The following is a 19,242-nucleotide window of genomic DNA, read 5'->3' on the forward strand; positions in this document are numbered from 1 at the left end:
AGATCCTCCTGTTCTACCCCATGCAAACCCAAGTCCTCCCTGCAAGCTTACAGCACCCAGCACTCTCCAGTAGAGCACAAAGCAGCGTGCTGCTCCCCATGACGTCAAGGTGGAGAGCTATTTTAGAAATGCCAGAGTTGCAGAAACCCTATTGAGTTCATTTCTGTATGCAGGAAATTCAAGTGCCTGAATTACGTGCAAGCGCAATCATCCGGAATTCAGAGGCAGGAGAGACATGAATGCAGTAATCTAAAAGCATCCGAAAATAACTTCTCATAGTGAAAAGAAAAGAAGGGGGGGGGGAGAGGCACACAGCTGATGGGCAAAGCTGGCTGCCTGCCACAGCTATAGGACAGGGATGTGAATGGCTGAGGCTGCACTGCCCGGAACAGGAGGTGGTTCCTATGGAAATGAACTGCAAGGACTGGCAGCTTTTAATACAAATGGCATTTTCTCAATAGGCTTTTTATTAAAACCCATCCTGCAGAGGATTGCGTTGGGGGGTGGGGTTGTGTCGGTGTTTATTTATTTATTTTTCTTTCCTCCTGTTCAATTTGATTCCACACTTCAAAGCTCAGAAAACAGCTGGCTTTGGGGAACAATGCCAGCACTAAGGGTGGAGGGAAGGAAGCAAACCTGTGTTTGAGATAAAGAGGGACCAGATCTGGTGATGCTGCATCCGAAGGATTAAAGCGTGGGTACGTGGGGCACCACTGAACCCAGCCAGGAGCGATGTGCAAACACTCACAGTCCCCAAATGGAAGGTATGCCCTGCAGCCCCTGGTGGGGCTCTGTGATGCATCACTGCTCAACAGCCTGAAGGCATCAGCCCACGCAGCAGGGCGAGCCTTGCACCACTGACCAGCTATTTTCTTCCAACCCATCCAACGCATCGTCCCTATTTCCACTTCCAGTACAGAAATACTCATTTCCTTGCAGGGTTTCCATGGACACTGTTACTATGGCACCCAAATGCCTCACAAACATTTTTTTTTCTTTTTCATTTTCCCTTTTTTTTTTTTTTTTGGCCTGGTGAATTTCCGAGATAAACTTGTTTTCTGCATCCTGCAGCTGGAAGTCTGATTTGTGCCATGCTTGTGCTGTGGGTGCCCAGGAGGACCCTGAGGATGTGGCCCTATGGCACCAGGGGATGCCCAGCAGGGTGGTGCCCCCCCACAGCCTCCTCTCTTTGTTGAGGTTTTCCAGTCCTTCCAGCAGCACTGCTCTCCCATCCATGTCTCCAAATCCCACCAGGCTCTGTGCACAGGGGGCACACAGCTGGGGTCCACCTCACCCCAGCCCCTTCCCCTTCCCACCCACTCACCACCAGCGCTCCCATTGCCTCCTCACCCTCTAGCAGGGGCAGCACCAACCATAGCATTCCCCTCCCAAACTCCAGGCCCAGGCACCTTCTCCAATTCCTTTCCCCCTGCCCCATTCCCCAGCAGCACTGATGCTCTCAAGCTGACCCCTCCGCCCGCCTCCCCCTCCTTGCACTGCTGTTTTTCCCTCTTCAGCTTCCTTCCATCCTCCTTCAGCCTCCTCCCACACCCAGCCTCAGCCAGAGGCAGCAGCAGCAATAAAACCTCAGCCCCGTGTGGTTTTGTGCTGGCAAAGTGACAAGTAGTGGGGAAAGTGACAGCCAGCACACAGCCTCCTAAGTTGTGCTGGGGATACGGTGATGGCGGCTCAGCCATGCTCTATGGGCAGCATCCCCCCACCCCACAGCCCCTCCTCCAACCAATCCCATCACCCAAATCCAAGCCTCCCCCCAAAAATCAGTGCTAGATCAAAACTCGCCATGATTTCCTCCCTTCTCCCTTTAACAGAGGATGCTGCCTGCCCTTCCCCCATGCTCTGTGCATTCCCTGACTCTTCTGTAATGCAATTACAGGCGCTTGGGGAGGGCTTGGACAAGGCACAGATTTAAGATCCTGACTTCAAAACAGATCGAACAGTTTTAGCAGGCAAAGCAGGAGGAGATCTGCAGCCTCCTAAAGTAATGGGGATGCTTCCTAAGTTGCTGGGATGCTGCTCTGCATGGAAGGGGTGTGGGGGGGAGGTCAGAACAAAGGGCCCCAATGTCTCTGCCACAACCCACTCCAGAAACACACCAGGAAAGCTATTTTGAGATATTCTTTGGAAATGTGATGGAGCCTCGGTGTCAATCCCTGCGTCTCTGCAGCCCTGTGCTCAGCTGCACAGGAAACAGATGGAGAGAGGAAAATATCAACCTAATACATGTCACACCTGCTGGACTCCCCAAAATAATGTTTCTATACATAATGCCACCATGATGCAACTCCTGATATGCTGCAGGCTGTCCAGAGTGAAAAACATATCCCCTGGCTGAGCTGGTTCCCTTCTCCATGCTCCACACCTTCTGTCCTACCTGGCAGGATCTGTGAGGTTAAGGGCATCATAGAATGGCCTGGGTTGAAAAGGCCCACAGTGCTCATCCAGCTCCAACCCCCTGCTGTGTGCAGGGTCGCCAACCAGCAGACCAGGCTGCCCAGAGCTGCATCCAGCCTGGCCTTGAATGCCTGCAGGGATGGGGCATCCACAGCCTCCTTGGGCAACCTGTTCTCTCCCTCCTATCCCCATGTCAGCACCCAACAGGACTGGGGATGGCAGCACCCACTCAAAGCACTGCTCCGAGCTACCTCGTAGTGCTGCAAAGCAACGTTTTCACTGCCATATTCAATAGGGAATCACAGTCCCACCTAAAGCTGTGAGCCTCTGTGTGGTCTGCAATCCATCCTGCACCAAGGTCTACCTTGCAAATGTAACCTTCCAGCCTTTGCTGGGTTTGTTTGGCTCCCTGTGAGATGTTTAACACACAAAACACACACCTGTGCTGGAGGTGCAAACTTCACACTTCCAATACTCCACAAAGCACAGAGCATCTCTGGGCAGCCCATGACATGGCATGAGCAGAGCTCAGCAGCTTGGAGCAGCCCCATGGGCTGCAGGAACCCCCATCCCAAATGCCCACCTGGCTGCAGTCAGCCCTCAGCAGTACCTAAAGGCTCTGCAGGCGTTGAGGACCCAAAGATCCTTGAAAGCTTTAAGGAATATTGTCAGGACACTCTTTTCCATCACCCAGCCTGGGAAGGCTCCTCTGAAAGCTCAGTTCTTGGGGAAAAAGAAGAAACCAAGAATGAAGAAACCCTCCTGTCCCTCACAACTCTCCCATTGGTGCTGCTGCAGCATCCCCACAGCCAGCAAATCCTGCTTGTTCCTCCCTCTCTGCATGGCCAGGGGTCAGATGAGGCAGCTGTGATGCTGTTTAATGGGTGAGTGAAGCAAACATCTCCATGGACTACATCCAGCACTGGAAACCAGTGGCACAGGGAAATTAAGGATCTGAGCTCTCTGTCTTCAGGATTCACTCCTCCCTGCCCTGGAGATACACGGGGGTCCCAGTGCTGCCTGTCAGGACGTCCCCCCCTTCCTCTTCCCTGGCTTAGCCCAACTGGGCTATCTCCATCTTCCCACCATGATGAAAGCATTCACAAGCTCTTCCCAGATGGGACATCTCCTTCCCCCCATTGCCATCTATAAGCAACCCAGGGCTTTCCATTCCTTTCATTTCTTTCCCCCCTGCTTTCTAGGTGGGATATCCACACCCATTGCTTTGCTGAATACACTGCTGCCTGCAGATCCCACCAAGGAGATGCTCGCCCTGCCGTGCTGCCATGGCCACGCCACTCAGACAGCTCATGGCCATAATCCCCCCGCAGCCGCTGATCTGATTTGTTTGGGAATTGCATTTGCTGCTCGGTATTATTCCGTCTTCATTTATATTTGCCCAGAGACAGCAGGAGTGGTTTGTTGTTGTTGTTGTTGTTGTTGATGTTGCTGGTTTTAGCAAACAAAATGCGAAGATGATTAAATAGATCCATTTATCTTCCTTTTTCTCCCAAACAAGATTGAGAACTGCTCTGCCCAGCTACAGCCCTGACCCTGTCTCTAAGGGCTGCTGCCTGAGCTGCTTTCTGAGCATGTGCAACCACAGCTCTCCCGTGTCTCAGATCACAAAGGAACACTTTTGCTTTCTCGTCCCATATGGATGCACCCTGAATGCAGAGATGTGTGGACTGGAGGTGGTCCTGCTTTGCTGAGCTCACCCTGAGCCCTGGCTGCCTGCAGGTGCTCAGAGGCAGCGTGGTTTGTTTTGGTGGCCAGGTCACCCCAGCCTCCTGTCAGACGGGATAATTCCCTGTCCTAACTCACATGAACACAACACAGAAGAAATAGATACAGTATAGGATTTCAGCCCTCGTTCCAGCTTAATGTCAGTGCTGGGCTCCCAATGGCACCCATTCAAACCTCAGCCTAATCTGTCTTGCTTCCAATGCTATTTAATTTAGATTGGGCAAATACAGTTAAGAGCACATCCCTTTTCTTCCTGCTGGGAGATGCCTGTGCACACTGAGCCCCAAGCAGAGCTCATGTCAGAGAGGGACACGTGTCAGCAGCAGGTGACACAGCTGTACATGGGCTGACAGCAGGGACAGCCACAGGGCAGGGCTTGGGCAGCTCCAGCATTGCAGGAGGGGGTTGGCACTCAGCAGGCAGAGGGAACAGCACAGGGGGAGCATGTGAAGAGCCCACACCATGGTTTTGGGTTAAGGCCACTGTCCTATGACCTAAGAAAAGTCCCTGTCACGAGGTTAAGTAGGTCTGCACTGTGCTGGTGCTGTGCCTTGAGTTTCAGCACAGTGCTGGAAAAGGGAGCAATAAGGCTGATCTGACAGGGCTCATTTCCTCGCTTCTCACAACAAAACCATCACAGGGGCTCTCGGGCACTTCTGCATTATCAGGGTGCTGCAGTTAATTGTCGTTTGAAGCAGAGCGTGAATGATGGGAAAGATTTTTCCTGATTAAAAAACTTCTCCATGGTGGGGATTGAACGGAGCTCTGAGAACACTCTCCCAGCAATAGCCTTGTATTAAAGCCCATGCCTGGCTCCTGGCAGCAATGCTTTCAGCTTTACATCAAACTACCAGTCTATTTCACCTTTGTCAGCAAGGAGAGCCTAATAAAAAACCCTACTGTGATGCTCCCCACAGCTATTAGCAGTCTCTTAGTTTCCCTTCCACAAAGCTGAATGATCCAAAAAGGTTCAGACATGGTCAGAGCCAACCCCAGAACACAAGCTCTGATCCCCATATCCAGGATCTGGTGGCCAAGAGGCCATCAAGTAACCACAAAGAATGGGGACACAGTGACTCTTCTCTCTGCAGACACAGGGCTGACCCAGCCAAGTGAGCACAGCATCCAAATGCCCTCCAGCAGGTGCTGCAAGCTGTTCCTACAGGAGTCACTGAGGAGGCAGCCTCATCCACAATGACTTGTGGCTGGGGAGGTGGGCTCCCTGTTCAAGTCCTTTCTCATCCTGATGGTTACTCACAGATGATGAAAAGTAAATGCTTCTCCTTCCTTTTTTGACATTATGCATAGAGAGGTAAAATCTCAGCCATGGTTTTGAAAGCTACACCTGCCCTCAGGGGCCCTTCCTGTAAGTCTCCTGACTCCTGAGATCTAATTCTATTTCCCTTGGTCCCTCTCTGCCCTACTGCCCAGTGGAACAGCCTCCCACCCAAACTAAGCAACACAACACTTCCCAAGGAAGGCAGCAAGGGCTCCAACCTCCCCACAATTGGAGCTGGGTCCAGAGATCTGAGCCCCAGCCCAACTCCAGAACAGAGAGCACACGACACAGCACGCAGCAAGGGACCTGCTGCTGCTGCTGAGGCCCATTGCATGGGATGGGACACACTCCTCCAGTGGGGCCTCTGGGGTCAGCCACCACCCACACAACCTCTGGCTGCCATGGGGTTTTCAGGGCAAAGCATATAAGGGACTCACAGCAGTCCCCAGTGACATCCAAGCAGGGGGAGGAACCACAATATTGCACTCAGAACCTGCATAAATCTCAACCAAATGTTCAGAATCTGCTTTAGATAACAACGCCATGTGAAGCACATTCTCCAGTCCTTTAACCCTTTCACAGCTCCATCGCCCTCTCCAGTTCCTAACCATCCCACCTGAGCCACAGACACTAGAGCTCTCTGCAAAGAGTTCTCACACCACCATCACACAGAGCTGGCACAGAAACACCCCCAGTTCTGGCTCTGTCACAATTCTATCCGGAACAGGGAAACTCCATTCATAGAGCATCCACCACCAGGACTTCCCACACTGAGAGCAATGTGTAAAGGAGCAAAGCCCACACCAGATACATACACAGAGAAAGGTGCACTCACCCACTTGTTCCAGGTCTCTGGGTCTGAGAGAAGCGCCAGTCCGGGTTAGGTTGAGCTTGCTGCAAAGGAAATAGAAAAGAGTTTTAATACCTCCATTCTCACCTGCAAACCAATCCTGGATTATTTCAGCCTGGGATATCGGTGCATTCTTCTCAAGTAAAGCAGATCTATTAGAACAATAGAAAAAAGAAGCTCCCCCACCCCCACCCCTTCCCTTCCTTCTGAGTATTTCTGGACCAGCATGAATACCAAAAAGCGTGACAAAAACCATTCAGTGAATAATCTTCCAAAGCAGCTCAGGAAACCAGGCTGTGAAAGAAATGAAGCATGAAATAAACTGATAAGGGCATTGCTCCAGCAGGAGAGATGGCACCAAAGCAATGAGCTCGGAGGGGTGGGGGTGGCACTGTTAATTGATACTGAGAAAGATGCTTTCGAGGTGATAACAGACCTTCCTAATCGGTCCTTCTGTCCTTAGCAAGGCCTGCCTGAGCCTGCGTGTCACACTTGGTATTTGAATGACTTTCCTAGATGCTGTGGCCACAGTGCATTACAATATTTTTCTATTTGCAGAGAAAAGAATGAACATCTGACGGCAGAGAAGGAAGAAAGAAAAGCATTCTTTGTTCAGAGAGCACAGCAAACTTCAGACCCAGCAGCACGCTTAGCAAACCTCATGTTGCTTTCTGCCCCTGTCATTTCCCCATAGGACAATGGGCATTCTGTAAGTGAGGATGGATGCAGAGCAGGCTTTGTGCATCACCCCTTTGTGCATAGAATACATAGCGGAGTTGTTTGCTGTCTGCAAGATGCACACTTCTGAATATCATAAGCTCTTAATTAACTCCGGAATGACGACACACTACCTGGGAAGGACAATGATCCTCCTGGTTACCTCAGGAAGGAGCAGCTCCTGGTCTGCACCATGGAACACAGCTTTATAGGATTATTCTGCTTGTACTTGCAATTACTAAGGCGAAGGGAAATGGGTACAGCTGACCTAGATTTTTATTTAGCAGATGTGATTTGACTAATTTCACCACAGCTTTGATGATTCTCATGAAAGAATACATTAGAATAAATTACTGAGTCCCCTTAGAATAAGAGCTCCACTCCACCCCTGCTGCATACAAATCACCCCACTTGCACACTCGCTCTCTGGATTTCAGATCCATGTAGCTTTGCACACACTGCCACACAGCCGCCCATCAGATGAGCCCATCCCAATCTCTTTATTTCAGTCCCTCTTGCAATTACCACTTTCAAATTTAGGGCAGGCATTTATGACACAAAGTGACTTTACTTTTTATATCCCCAAGTTATAAAAAGCTGCAGTTAAATGCAGCCACTTCCATCTGGGTTTCATGTCCCAAGGCAAGTGGCTGAAGTTTTCACAGCACGCTGCCACCCAGGTTTCTCTGAGCCCAAGGGCGTGTAAGGACACCAAGATCTATGCAGAAATGCACCATTTTCAGTGCTGAACACAGAATCAGCCTCTTGCTCAATACTATCAAGCTAGAAAGCAGTCCTTTGCCACGGCACGGACAGGAATTAATAACATTTGAGAGTCAAAGAGTAAGAAAAATCCCAACGCACTCCTACAACAGAGCAAAAGGAACAACCAGGTGACCTGGCTTTGAGCTCATCTCCTCCTGATTCTCCTTCCATACAGCATAAAGGGGTTAAACAGAGACAAAAAGTTTAACACCCCAAACCCTACATTCCCACTGCAAGAATCACTTCAGAAAGTCCAAACAAGGCCAAGAGGAAGCTCCCAGCTCCACAAACACACAGGGTTTTGTTGTATGGTGATGGCCATCCCCTCCTCCACCTCCACCCCACACAGCCAGCCCCCTTCCCTGCCACCTCCCAAGGTGGAACAATCACATACATCCCCCACAGCCACGTCCTGCAGCAGCAGTGAGAACCCCATATCTTACCCCATCACAGGGACTCGCTAAGGTGCTGGTCACCTGCTCGTAGGCAGCCATGGTCTCCGCAGTGCTAGAGTGGCTGAAGGGTTTTACAAAGAGAAAATCGCTTTGCTCAGACATTGGGGAGAAACAGGAGGTGTAATTCTGTCCCTGGGAGCCCAGCCCTGCTTTGCCCACGTCCAGGTACTTGATGAAGCCATCTGGCCTCAGCTGCCCATGGAAGTTGGAGGTGGGCTTGCGGGCAGACCCCCGGCAGCAGCCCACGAAAGCCCAGCCAGCAGAGCCCATTCTAAGACAGCGGGCAACTGCCACGGCAAACACTACACACGACACGAGGGAAATGGACACCAAAGAGATGATGAGGTACAGCGTTAGGTTGTTGTCCTTGGGAGACGACTGAGGCAAGTCAGAGGACTTGGAAAAGTCCTGCACGCCATCTTCCTCTGGAGAAATAACAATCACCACCGAGGCCGAGAGGGATGGCGTCCCGTTGTCCTGCACCAGGACCACCAGCCGATGGGGAGACTGCGACTCGCCGAGAGCCGCCGCAACACGCACCTCCCCGGTGCGACGTTCCACCTGGAACGGCAGAGCCTCAGCTGTCTCCTCCAGCTGATAGGACAGCCAGGCGTTATGGCCACTATCAGCATCCACAGCCACGATTTTGGTGACTAGGTAGCCAGGTTCTACCAAGGGTGGGATGGTTTGGTGGAAGGCAGAACCTGTAGGGACAGAAGGGTAGACGATGGTGGGGGCATTGTCATTCTGATCCATGACAAAGACGTGGACAACCGCAGTGCTGCTCAGGGCAGGAGAGCCAGAGTCCTTCACCTCCACAGGCACCTGGAACACTTTGTCCTGCTCATAATCCAGAGCCCGCACAGTGTAGATGGTGCCGTTGTCTGGGTCTATGCGGAAATAGGTTGAGATGGGTATGTCCTGCATCCCATTGTCCAGGATGGAGTAAGCCAGCTTAGCGTTACTACCCTCATCAGGATCAGATGCTGACACTGAAAACACAGAAGTTCCAGGAAGAGAGTTTTCCAGAACATGAGCTGTATCAAAAGGGGTGGAGAAGTTCGGTGCATTATCATTCACGTCAGCGATCTGGAGATAGAAGGTTTTTTGTGTGGCTTTTGGTGGTGATCCTGAATCTGTAGCCTTCACGGTGATGTTGTACCCACTGGCCTTCTCCCGATCAAGGGGACCATTTGTGACCAGTGAGAAATGCTCCTTGAAAGATGACACCAGCTTAAATGGGAGCTCTTTGGCTATCTGCAGACGGACATGCCCATTGTCCCCGGAATCGCTGTCCTTTACACCAATGAGGGCAATCACCGTTCCTGGGGTCGCATCCTCCAGCACAGGGCTGGAGAGAGAAGTCAGCACAATCTCAGGGCTGTTATCATTGATATCAATTAATTCCACCCGCAGATGACAGTGCCCTTCCATGGCTGGGGATCCTTTGTCCCGGGCTCGAACTGCAATTTCATAAGCACTGGATTCCTCATAATCCAAAGGGGCTTTGGTTCTGATCTCCCCTGTCCGGGAATCTAAACTGAACAGCTTGGTGAATTTACTAGGTGCATTATTGCTAGTTTTAAAAGAATACTCCACGTCCCCATTGGGGCCTTCATCCAGGTCGGTGACATTCAGCTTGGTGACCAGTGCACCCACTGGCACATTCTCCTCCAGATACACCTTGGATACAGGTGGGTCACAAACAGGAGGGTTGTCGTTTGCATCCAGGACATGGATGGTGACCTTGGCAGTGCCAGATTTTACCGGATTTCCTCCATCCAGTGCTGTCAGGGTTAGGTGATGAACAGCCAATTTCTCTCTATCCAGCGCTTTTTTGAGTACCATCTCAGGCATTTTGACCCCATCTCCTCTCACGTTGATACTCAGGCCAAAATGCTCACTGGGGCTGAGTTCATAGGTGGAGATGGAGTTGGAGCCCATATCTGGGTCTTCTGCCACCTCCAGTTGCAGCCGAGTCCCGGGGTTGGCCACCTCTGTGATCTCCAAGACCACCTCTGGCTTAGGGAACTGTGGCGCGTTGTCATTCACGTCGAGAACATCCACCTCGATGCGGTGGAGCTGGAGGGGGTTCTCCATGACGAGCTGGAGGTGCAGAGAGCAGGCAGGGCTCTGCCCGCACAGAGCCTCACGGTCCAGCCTCCTGTCGAGGAGCAGCACACCTGCAGCCAGGTCCACCTGGAAGTGCTGCTGCTCAGACTCACTCACCAGGCGCAGGTTTCGGGCTGCCAGGCTCCGCACCTCCACCCCCAAATCCTTGGCCACGTCGCCCACCGGAGTGCCCGGCTCCCGATCCTCGGTCACGGAGTAACGGAGCTGGGCGCTGCCGGGCAGCTGCAGGCTGGAGAGGGCTGCGAGCAGCAGCGAGAGCTGCCACGGCGTAGCCTGGTCCCTCAGCATGCCGAGCCGGCTGTGCGAGCGGAGAGGAAGCGGCTCCCAGCAGGCTCCCCCCCGCCGCCCGCCCCGGAGCCGCCGCCGCACCGGAGACCACCGCGCCCCGATCCGAGTGCGCCGCGCCGGGACGAAGCTGCCGCCGGAGCCAAAGGAACGGGACCGGGAGGGAAGAATGAAGGGAGGGAGGGAGGGAGGAAGGGAAGGGACGGGGGGGGCGGTCGCAGCCCGGCCGAGCGGCTCTTCGGCACACCGAAAGCGCACAAAGTCGGCGAGCGCAGGGGATGCACCGAGTGACAATTCTACGTCTCTCAACAGCCCCCTCCTCCTCCCCCTCCTCCTAAACCTCCTCCTCCTCCACCTCCTTCCTCTCTCCCTCCTCCACCGCCTTCCTCAAAATACGCACGGCGCAGCCCCCCCTCCTCCCGCAGCCGCCACTCCTCCCCCGCAGCGCCGGGCGGGCGCCGGGGATCCCCGACACCGGGAACTGGGGACTCCCGGCAGCGGCGGGTGGGCTCCGGCCGGCAGCTCCCCCCCCCACCCCCGATGGCGGCCGGGGGGCCGGGACCGCCCGCTCCCGAGCTCACCTCACTGGGCGCCGACGGTTTCACACCGGCTGTGCCCACGGAGGGTTTCACAAACATGAATTCGCTGATGTCAGAGACAGGTGAAAAGCAGGAGCGGTAGCGCGGGGCTGGGGGAGCCGTGGCTGTCACCTGGACGCCCATCACTGTATCCCCTTGCTTGGGCTCATAGTGCAAGTGCCCAAAGATGTGGCTGGGTGGGAGCTGAAGTGTGTCCACGCTCTTCACAGTGCAGCCCTGGACAGCAGGTGCCGAGCCCCGCCGTATGCACCGGACACCCAGCACTGCCAGTCCCACCAGCGAGACACTGGAGATGAGCACCAGTGAAGCAATCAGATAAATGGTGATAGTGGGCAAGCCCCCACCGTCTGCAGCCTGAGCCTCGGAGCCTAGCAGGGCCTCGGGGCCCCTCTCCTCCACCAACACGACCAGCGTGACGGCTGTGGAAAGTGGTGGCTCCCCGGCATCCCGCACCACCACCACCAGTTCATGTGCAGAAGCATCCGTCTCCTGCAGGGCCCGGGTGGTGCGGATCTCCCCGGAGCGTAGGGCCACGCTGAAAAGCCCCGGCTCGGTGGCTTCCATGAGGTGGTAGGAGAGCCAGGCGTTGCGCCCTGAGTCTGCATCTATTGCCACCACCTTGGTGATGAGAGCAAGAGGGGCAGTGGAGGGGGAGATGCGCAACTGGGTGGTAGAATCCTCCCCAACCCTGGGAAAATGCACCCGCGGCGCATTGTCATTTTGGTCTGCAATAAACACGTGGACCAGCGTCCTGTTCCTCAGGGCTGGGGAGCCACCGTCAGAGACCTCTACATGGAACTGGAGATAGGTGGTTTGCTCATAGTCAAAGGGGAGTTTGGCAGAGATCTGTCCAGTTGTGGGGTGTATGGAGAGGTAGCGAGTCGGATCCAGTCCAGGCTCTGTCCCACCAGCTTGCAGGATGGAGTAGGAGAGGCGGGAGTTCTGCTCTGAGTCAGGGTCGACAGCAGAGACAGTAACCAACACGCTGCCCACTGGGTTGTTTTCTGCCACCAGCACCTCATAAGATGCTTGCTCGAACTGGGGTGCGTTGTCATTGACATCCACCAGGGTGATGGGCAGGATGGTGTGGCGGGAGAGTGGAGGGCTGCCCAGATCTGAGGCCGAGATGGTGACATTGTAGTAGGCAACGTGCTCCCGGTCCAAGCGGGTTCTGGTGAGCAGCGAGTACTGGTGCTCGTAGTCCTTGCGCAGCTGGAAAGGAAGGTCTGGAGACACATGACATTGGACCTTGCCTTGGTCCCCAGAATCCTTGTCTTTGACGTGTATGACAGCCACCACCGTGCCTGGGAGCGCGTCCTCACTCAGGGAGCTGGAGAAGGAGGTCAGAATGACCTCAGGAGCATTGTCATTCACATCTGTGATCTCCACCACCACACTGCAGTGCTCCTCCATCGTGGGTGACCCCATGTCCTTGGCCTCCACTTCAATCTCGTACACTGTTGCCTCCTCAAAGTCCAAGTTGCCCTGGACACGGATCTCTCCGGTTTGTTCATCGATGGCGAAGATCTGGCGTAAGGCGTCCGAGTTGTGGCTGCTGAGGGAGTAGCGGATGTCCCCGTTGGGCCCTTCATCCACATCGGTGGCATTTAGCTTCACTACAAGGGTGCCAAGTGGTGAGTTCTCCACCAAGCGAGCTCCATAAGATGGTCTGTCAAAGACTGGGTGGTTGTCATTGGCATCAAGAACCTGAATAGTGATGTGCATCTTACTGGACTTGGGGGGAGAGCCCCCGTCCTCGGCGGTCAGGACGAGGTGGTGGAAGGCTCTGTGTTCTCGGTCCAGGGCCCTCTCCAGCACCAGCTCAGGGAACTTCCCACCGTCCGTGCGTGCCTTCACATTGAGGTTGAAGTTCTCGTTGGCACTCAGGTGGTAGGTCTGCAGGGTGTTGGTGCCCACATCGGGGTCCTGGGCAGGCTGGATGGGGAAGCGGGCGCCCAGGGATGCCAGCTCATAGATGCGCAAAGACACCTCATCGCTGGGGAACTCTGGGGAGTTATCGTTGATATCCAGGATCTCCACCTCGATGCGGTAAAACTCCACTGGGTTCTCGATGGCAAGTTTCAGGTGGAGGAAGCAGCGGGGGTTCTGCCCGCAGAGCTGCTCCCGGTCTATCCGCTCGCTCACCATTATCACCCCGGTGTTCACATTGACGGAGAAGTACTGGGAATCCGAATCGGACAGTACCTGCAGATTGGCCGCCGCCAGTTTCCCCACATCGGTGCCCAGATCCTTGGCGATATTGCCCACGAAGGCACCCCGGGTGAGCTCCTCGGGGATGCTGTAGCGAATCTGGGCAGAGGAGCTGTGCAGGAACAAGCAGAAGGAGAAGACACGCGGCAGCCCCAGGGACCAGCCCGCCTTTCCTGCCCTCAGCATCCTTGCCGGCGCCCGGGGAGCGATGCCCTCGGAGGAGGCCGCCCGCGCTGCGGGGCCGCGCTCAGCGCTCACCGCTCCCATTCATTGTTTGGGGCGGCCGCGGCTCGACGGGGGGGGCGCGGCGCAGCCGCCCCTCCATTGGCTCCGTGTGCTGCTCTGCTCATCCAATCTCTTCTCTCCTTCTCAGGACAGCAACACCGGCACCAATCGCGGCGCTCAATGGTTGCGGCGCGGCGCGAACCTGCCGCGCTGCTCCGAGCGACGGTGGCCCCGCGCAGCCCCCCCCCAACACAACCCACCCACCCCGAGCCCCCCACGTCGGGCACGGAGGACAAAGGCGGCCCCCCCGCCCCGCATCGCCCCGCTGGGGAGGAGCCGGGGGTCGGCGCCGTGCGGCCCCATCCCGGCCCCGCCTTCCCCCGGCGCTCACCTGGCCGGCATCCCGCAGGGTACCGGCGGCGGACAGGAAAGCCCCGGGTTCCCTCGGGAGGGTGCCGGGACGCGGGCAGGGACGCAGGAAGGTGAAGTCGCTGCGTTCGGAGTCGGGAGAGAAGCAGGTGCTGTAGCACTGGGACTGCGAGTCGGTGGGCTGCAGGGTGACCTCCATGTACTTGAGGGTGCCGTCGGAGCAGAGCTGCAGCTTGGGGCTGGAATGATTGAAGAAGTCCCGGGACGGTGACTCGGCAGCCCAGCAGCAGCGGGGAGAAGCGGCGGCACGACCTCGGCGCCGCAGGCACCAGGCAGCAAGGAGGGTGACGGTAGCAAGTGCCACGGTGCTGACGGCTGCCAGTGCGATGATCAGGTACAGGGTCAGGTCCGGCTTCTCCTTGGTACCAGCCAGGAAATCCCGGGGCTTGTAGCTTTCCTCCAAGGACTCCTCCTCCAGTGCCACGCTGATGGTGACGGTGGTGGAGAGCGGTGGGTCGCCGTTGTCTGCCACCAGAATGAGAAGCTGCTGCTCTGCCACGTCGGTGTCCCGCAGGACACGCGCTGTCCGCACCTCCCCGGTGTACTGTGACACATGGAACAAGGAGGGCTCGGTGGACTCAGGCAGCAGGTGGTACGACAGCCAGGCGTTGTACCCAGCATCAGCATCCACTGCTGTTACCTTGGTCACCAGGTAGCCCGGTGGGGCAGACAGCGGGACCCTCTCCGGTGTGCGGACATCATCGTCAGCAGCAGGGTGCAGGATGGTGGGGGGGTGGTCGTTTTGATCCAGCACATAAATGTAGACAGTGACATTGGCGTGGAGTGGGGGAGACCCTGAGTCCCGCACAGCCACTGAGACCGGCACCACCTGCAGCAGCTCAAAGTCAAAGGTGCGCTGAGCATAGAGGTTGCCATTGTTGGGGTTGATGTGAACGTAGGAAGAAGCAGGAGCACCCTGCACATGGCCCTCTATGGAGTAAACAAGATGGGAATTGTCTCCATCATCGGGGTCTGAAGCAGAGACGGTGCAGAGCAAAGAGCCTGGAGGGCTGTTCTCTGGGAGGAAAGCATCATAGGAGGGCTGCAGGAAACGTGGGGCATTGTCATTCACATCAGATATATTAAGGAGCAGTGTGAGGCTCGTGGTTAGAGCAGGAGACCCTCCATCCTGGGCAATCAGCTGCACCATGTACTGCGAGGTGGTCTCTCGATCCAGGCTCTGCCGAGTGACCAGTGAGAAGTGGTTCTGTAAGGACCTGACAGCAAATGGCACATTGGGGGAGATTTCCAAGCTCACATCCCCATTGGCCCCTGAGTCTCGGTCCCGTACATTGAAAAGCCCCACGACAGTCTCTGGTGGGGTGTCCTCGGGCACTGGGTTCAGCAGGGAGGTGAGCAGAACCTCTGGTGGGTTGTCATTGGCATCCTCCACCTCCACCTGCAGCACACAGTGCCCCTCCATCTCGGGCACACCCCTGTCTCGGGCCCGCACATGGATCTCATAGAAGGGTGATTCCTCGAAGTCCAGCTCCCCGCTCACCCGCACCTCCCCACTGTGGGGATCCAATGCAAAGAGTCGCTGGACGGCCTCGGAGGTGTGCACCCCAAAGGAGTACTGCGTCTCCCCATTGGGGCCCTCATCGGGATCTGAGGCGTTGAGCTGGAGGAGCAGAGCTCCCACAGGTGTGTTTTCTGGGATTTGCACCTTGTACGTGGCACGGTCAAAGGTGGGTGCGTTGTCATTGATGTCCAGCACCTGCACCATTATCTGCGCTGTGCCCGAGCGGGCCGGGCTGCCCCCATCCACAGCTGTCAGCACCAGCTGCAGTTCTGGCCGCTCTTCCCGGTCCAATGCACGCTCCAGCACCAGCTCCGGGAAGAGTTTGCCATCCTGCAGCTGTTTGACGTCCAGGGAGAAGTGAGAGTTGGGGTTCAGCCGGTAGGAGCCCACGGCGTTGGTGCCCACATCGGGGTCCTGTGCGCTCTCCAAGGGGAAGCGCGTGCCCACGGCGGCGGACTCTGCGATGCGCAGACTGCGGCGGGCGGTGGGGAAGCTGGGGGAGTTGTCGTTCAGATCCAGGATCTCCACTTCGAGGCGGAAGAGCTGCAGGGGGTTCTCCGCCACCACCTGCACTGACAGCACGCAGCTGGCAGCGGCTCCGCACAGGCGCTCCCGGTCCAGCCGCTCGCTCACCACCAGGACACCGCTGTCCAGGCGCACGGCGAAGTGTTGCCGGCTCTCCTCCGAGCCCAGGCGCAGCCTGCGGCCCGACAGATGCTCCACCTTCAAGCCCAGGTCCTGGGCCACGTTCCCCACCGCGGTCCCCACCTCCGACTCCTCGAGCACCGAGTAGCGGATCTGCCCGGAGACCCAGCCCCAGCCGCAGAGCGAAAACAAACTCAGTACTTGCCATTTCCAGGCGGGTCGCTGGAGGCTGACGCTCTCCATGTCCGCACGTATTTGGCCCAGGACCGGACCCGGGACGCAGCCGGCCTTGAGGAGCCGCTAAAAATCCCCGGCTCTCTGTTCCCCAGCTCGGGAAGCAGCTCCGGGGCTGTAGGAGGCTGCAGCTCGGCTGCCAGCATCCGAGCGGAGGGGGTGGGCTGGGGGAGGGGAGCTGAATCACAGCCCCAGCGCGGGGGGGGGTGGGGGGAGAGCAGATCCCCCGCTTCAGATCAGCACCCAATTGGCCGACAGCTCTGTCCCCGCGCACCCAATGGGGGGCTGCGGGAAGTGGGGGCCCACCACCCCCGGGCCCAGCCTGACTCACTTGCTCCCGCAGCTCGCTTCCCGTTCTCTGGGAAACTGCACGTCCTGGAAGCCGGCGAGGTACAAACCCTCCCTGTTCACTCCGGTTCCCACAATGGTGGCTTCACATCGCACCCGCACACAAAGGGCAGCTGTAATGAGCACGGGCCAAAGGGCTTTTTATGCCTTATGAAAAAGTGCTTGTTTGAGGACCAAGGTAGCAGGGCTGCCCTCCCATCCCCTATCTCCTCCCTTAGTTAATGCTGTGTCCATCTGATGCCCGGACACGGGGACCAACCCCGTGGGGCTGCCACCAGCCTGGAAGGCCCACACGAAGAGCTGCCAACCCCGTGGGTGCTTTGGGGAGGGCTTCCTAGACCACCAAAGCCAGCAGCCAACTGTTTGCCATGGCCACCCCCACCTGGCGCAGGTGAAGCTCAGCAGCACCCAGGGGTGTGCCAGCCATGAACCCACAGGTCAGAACAGGACCACAGCATCAGGCATTACACAGGGCAGGATGCCCAGGACACGCACACGTTGCAGCAGGCTCAGCCTCTGCTGGGGGGTGCACTCGGGGCACACAGAGCTCCCTATGTGTCCCCAGGCCCTGGTTTTGGGGACGGGGGAGGGGGGGGGGGGTGTCAGTTTCGGCCCTGCCGGTCCCCTCCGTCCGGACACCCCGTGGACCTCAGGGACATGGGAGAGAATGGAGACAGTGCCCGGAACTGCCGCCGTCAAAGCAAGCACGTCTCGCCTCGGTCCCGGTCTCGGTCCCTGCCCCCGTCCCCTCCTCAGCCCCCTCCCGGCCCATTTCCAGTGCCACGGCCGGCACCGCTCTGCTGCCAATCAATCAGAGACTGAGCTCTCCCGGCTCCTGATTGGTGCAGAGCTCCGCCCACGTCCCGCCTACTGCCCGCTCCGAGTGGGGGGGGGGGTCTCTCTTAAAGGGCCAGGACAGGAAAACGCCGGACGCGCGGATACCCCGGCTGCAGCCCGATGGGTCTTACTGTGCCCTGGGGGCTCCCGACGGTACCACTCGCCGTGACCCGGACACTGCGATATACGGCAGCACAATCACAAGGGGACAGACAGTATCACACGGGGCCCTGCCCCTACAGGAACGGGTCCGGTGAAGCCCCCCCTTACGAGACAATTTGCTTATAGATGTTCAGGCGGTGGGAGCAAGCAGTCAGCATCTGGCATGGGGGATCTGCCAGGGTCTGGGATGGGGGCACTGAGTGGTCACAGTGGGGCAGGGACCCGGGATGGTACGAGACATGACCTGCACAAACAAAGCCATCACGCAGCTTGGCAGTGACCACCAGCAGCACCATCCCCCCCTGCATCAGGCTGATGCAGATGTAAAGCCTCTGTGGGCTTGACATAGTCTGCAGCACTGAGCCCTTTCACCACAAAGACTGAAAATTCACCACGCACTGCTGGTTTCATACAGCCCTGGGGGGCTGAGGAAGGACATGGAGAGGTCAGGCATATTACCTGCCTGCTTCCATCACCTCCCACCCCCAGCTTCAACCCACTCACTGCCCATCTCCCCCTGCCCCCTCAACAAGGTTTCCTGCCAGCCTTCGCTGGGGGAACATTTCTGTCCCCAGCTGTAACACAACCTGCACAAAGGCAGAGAAACACTTGCTCCAGCAGCTGCCACAGCCGTTCCTGCCTGCTGCAGATGAGAAATGCTGAGTATGAGAAGTGATGCGAGACAGGAGGAAAAAAAAAAAAAAAAAAAAGAAGAAATGGCATAAAATAGCTCTGGGAGGTTTCTGCTTCTGTCTGTGATTCAGCTGCAGTGAGAAGCTGCACACAGAGCCCTGTGCCTGTGCACGGCTTCCGCTGCATCACACTCCCATCCGCCCCAAGCAACCAGCCGATCCCATTCACACCTCTCAGAGGGGACACAAAACCACCACCAAACACCTTGGAAACACACCAGATCTCCCCCTCCTGCTGGATCCACCACCCAGCCTCACCCCCGAGGACTGCAGTGTTCCAATAATTGAAAGCTTGCAAATTATGCTGCACAATTCCCAGCAGGGATGAAGCACAGGAGCAGCCTGGCATGCGCAAACATTTTCCTGCCTGCAGTTTTTTCAGCCAGGATGTTAGACAGCACCGTGAGACAGCACATTACAGAACCTGTAGGGTTTGTGATAGGGGTGGTAATGAAATACATGGGTGGTGGGCTCAGCATCCGGCACTCGGCTCAAAGGAACCCTGAGAGCAGCAGTGACAGTCTGTGACCCCACCAAACTGCCCTGAGATGAGCATCCTCACAGAACTTAAAAGGGAATAAAACCGGAGCCATCAGGAATCAAACACCAAGCAAGACAAGGAGAGAAGAGACGGTTCTACAGCCACAGGCCAGGACCAGAACTGCCCTTCAGCTACATGTGCTATGGTAGGACGCG

The 19,242-nt window shown here is 56.5% G+C and overlaps 1 protein-coding gene across 1 annotated transcript in view; it reads right to left on the reverse strand.

Annotated features, from left to right (window-relative positions):
• Nucleotides 1-19,242, reverse strand: part of PCDHGC3 (protocadherin gamma subfamily C, 3) — a 34,643-nt gene that overhangs the window by 6,666 nt on the left and 8,735 nt on the right. Inside the window, exon 3 of the mRNA XM_032447517.1 lies at nucleotides 6,273-6,331. Within this exon, the coding sequence (XP_032303408.1) occupies nucleotides 6,273-6,331 (59 nt within the window). The remainder of the gene's footprint in view (nucleotides 1-6,272; nucleotides 6,332-19,242) is intronic.

Source organism: Coturnix japonica, chromosome 13 (genome assembly GCF_001577835.2).
Source record: "Coturnix japonica isolate 7356 chromosome 13, Coturnix japonica 2.1, whole genome shotgun sequence".
NCBI lineage: Eukaryota > Metazoa > Chordata > Aves > Galliformes > Phasianidae > Coturnix > Coturnix japonica.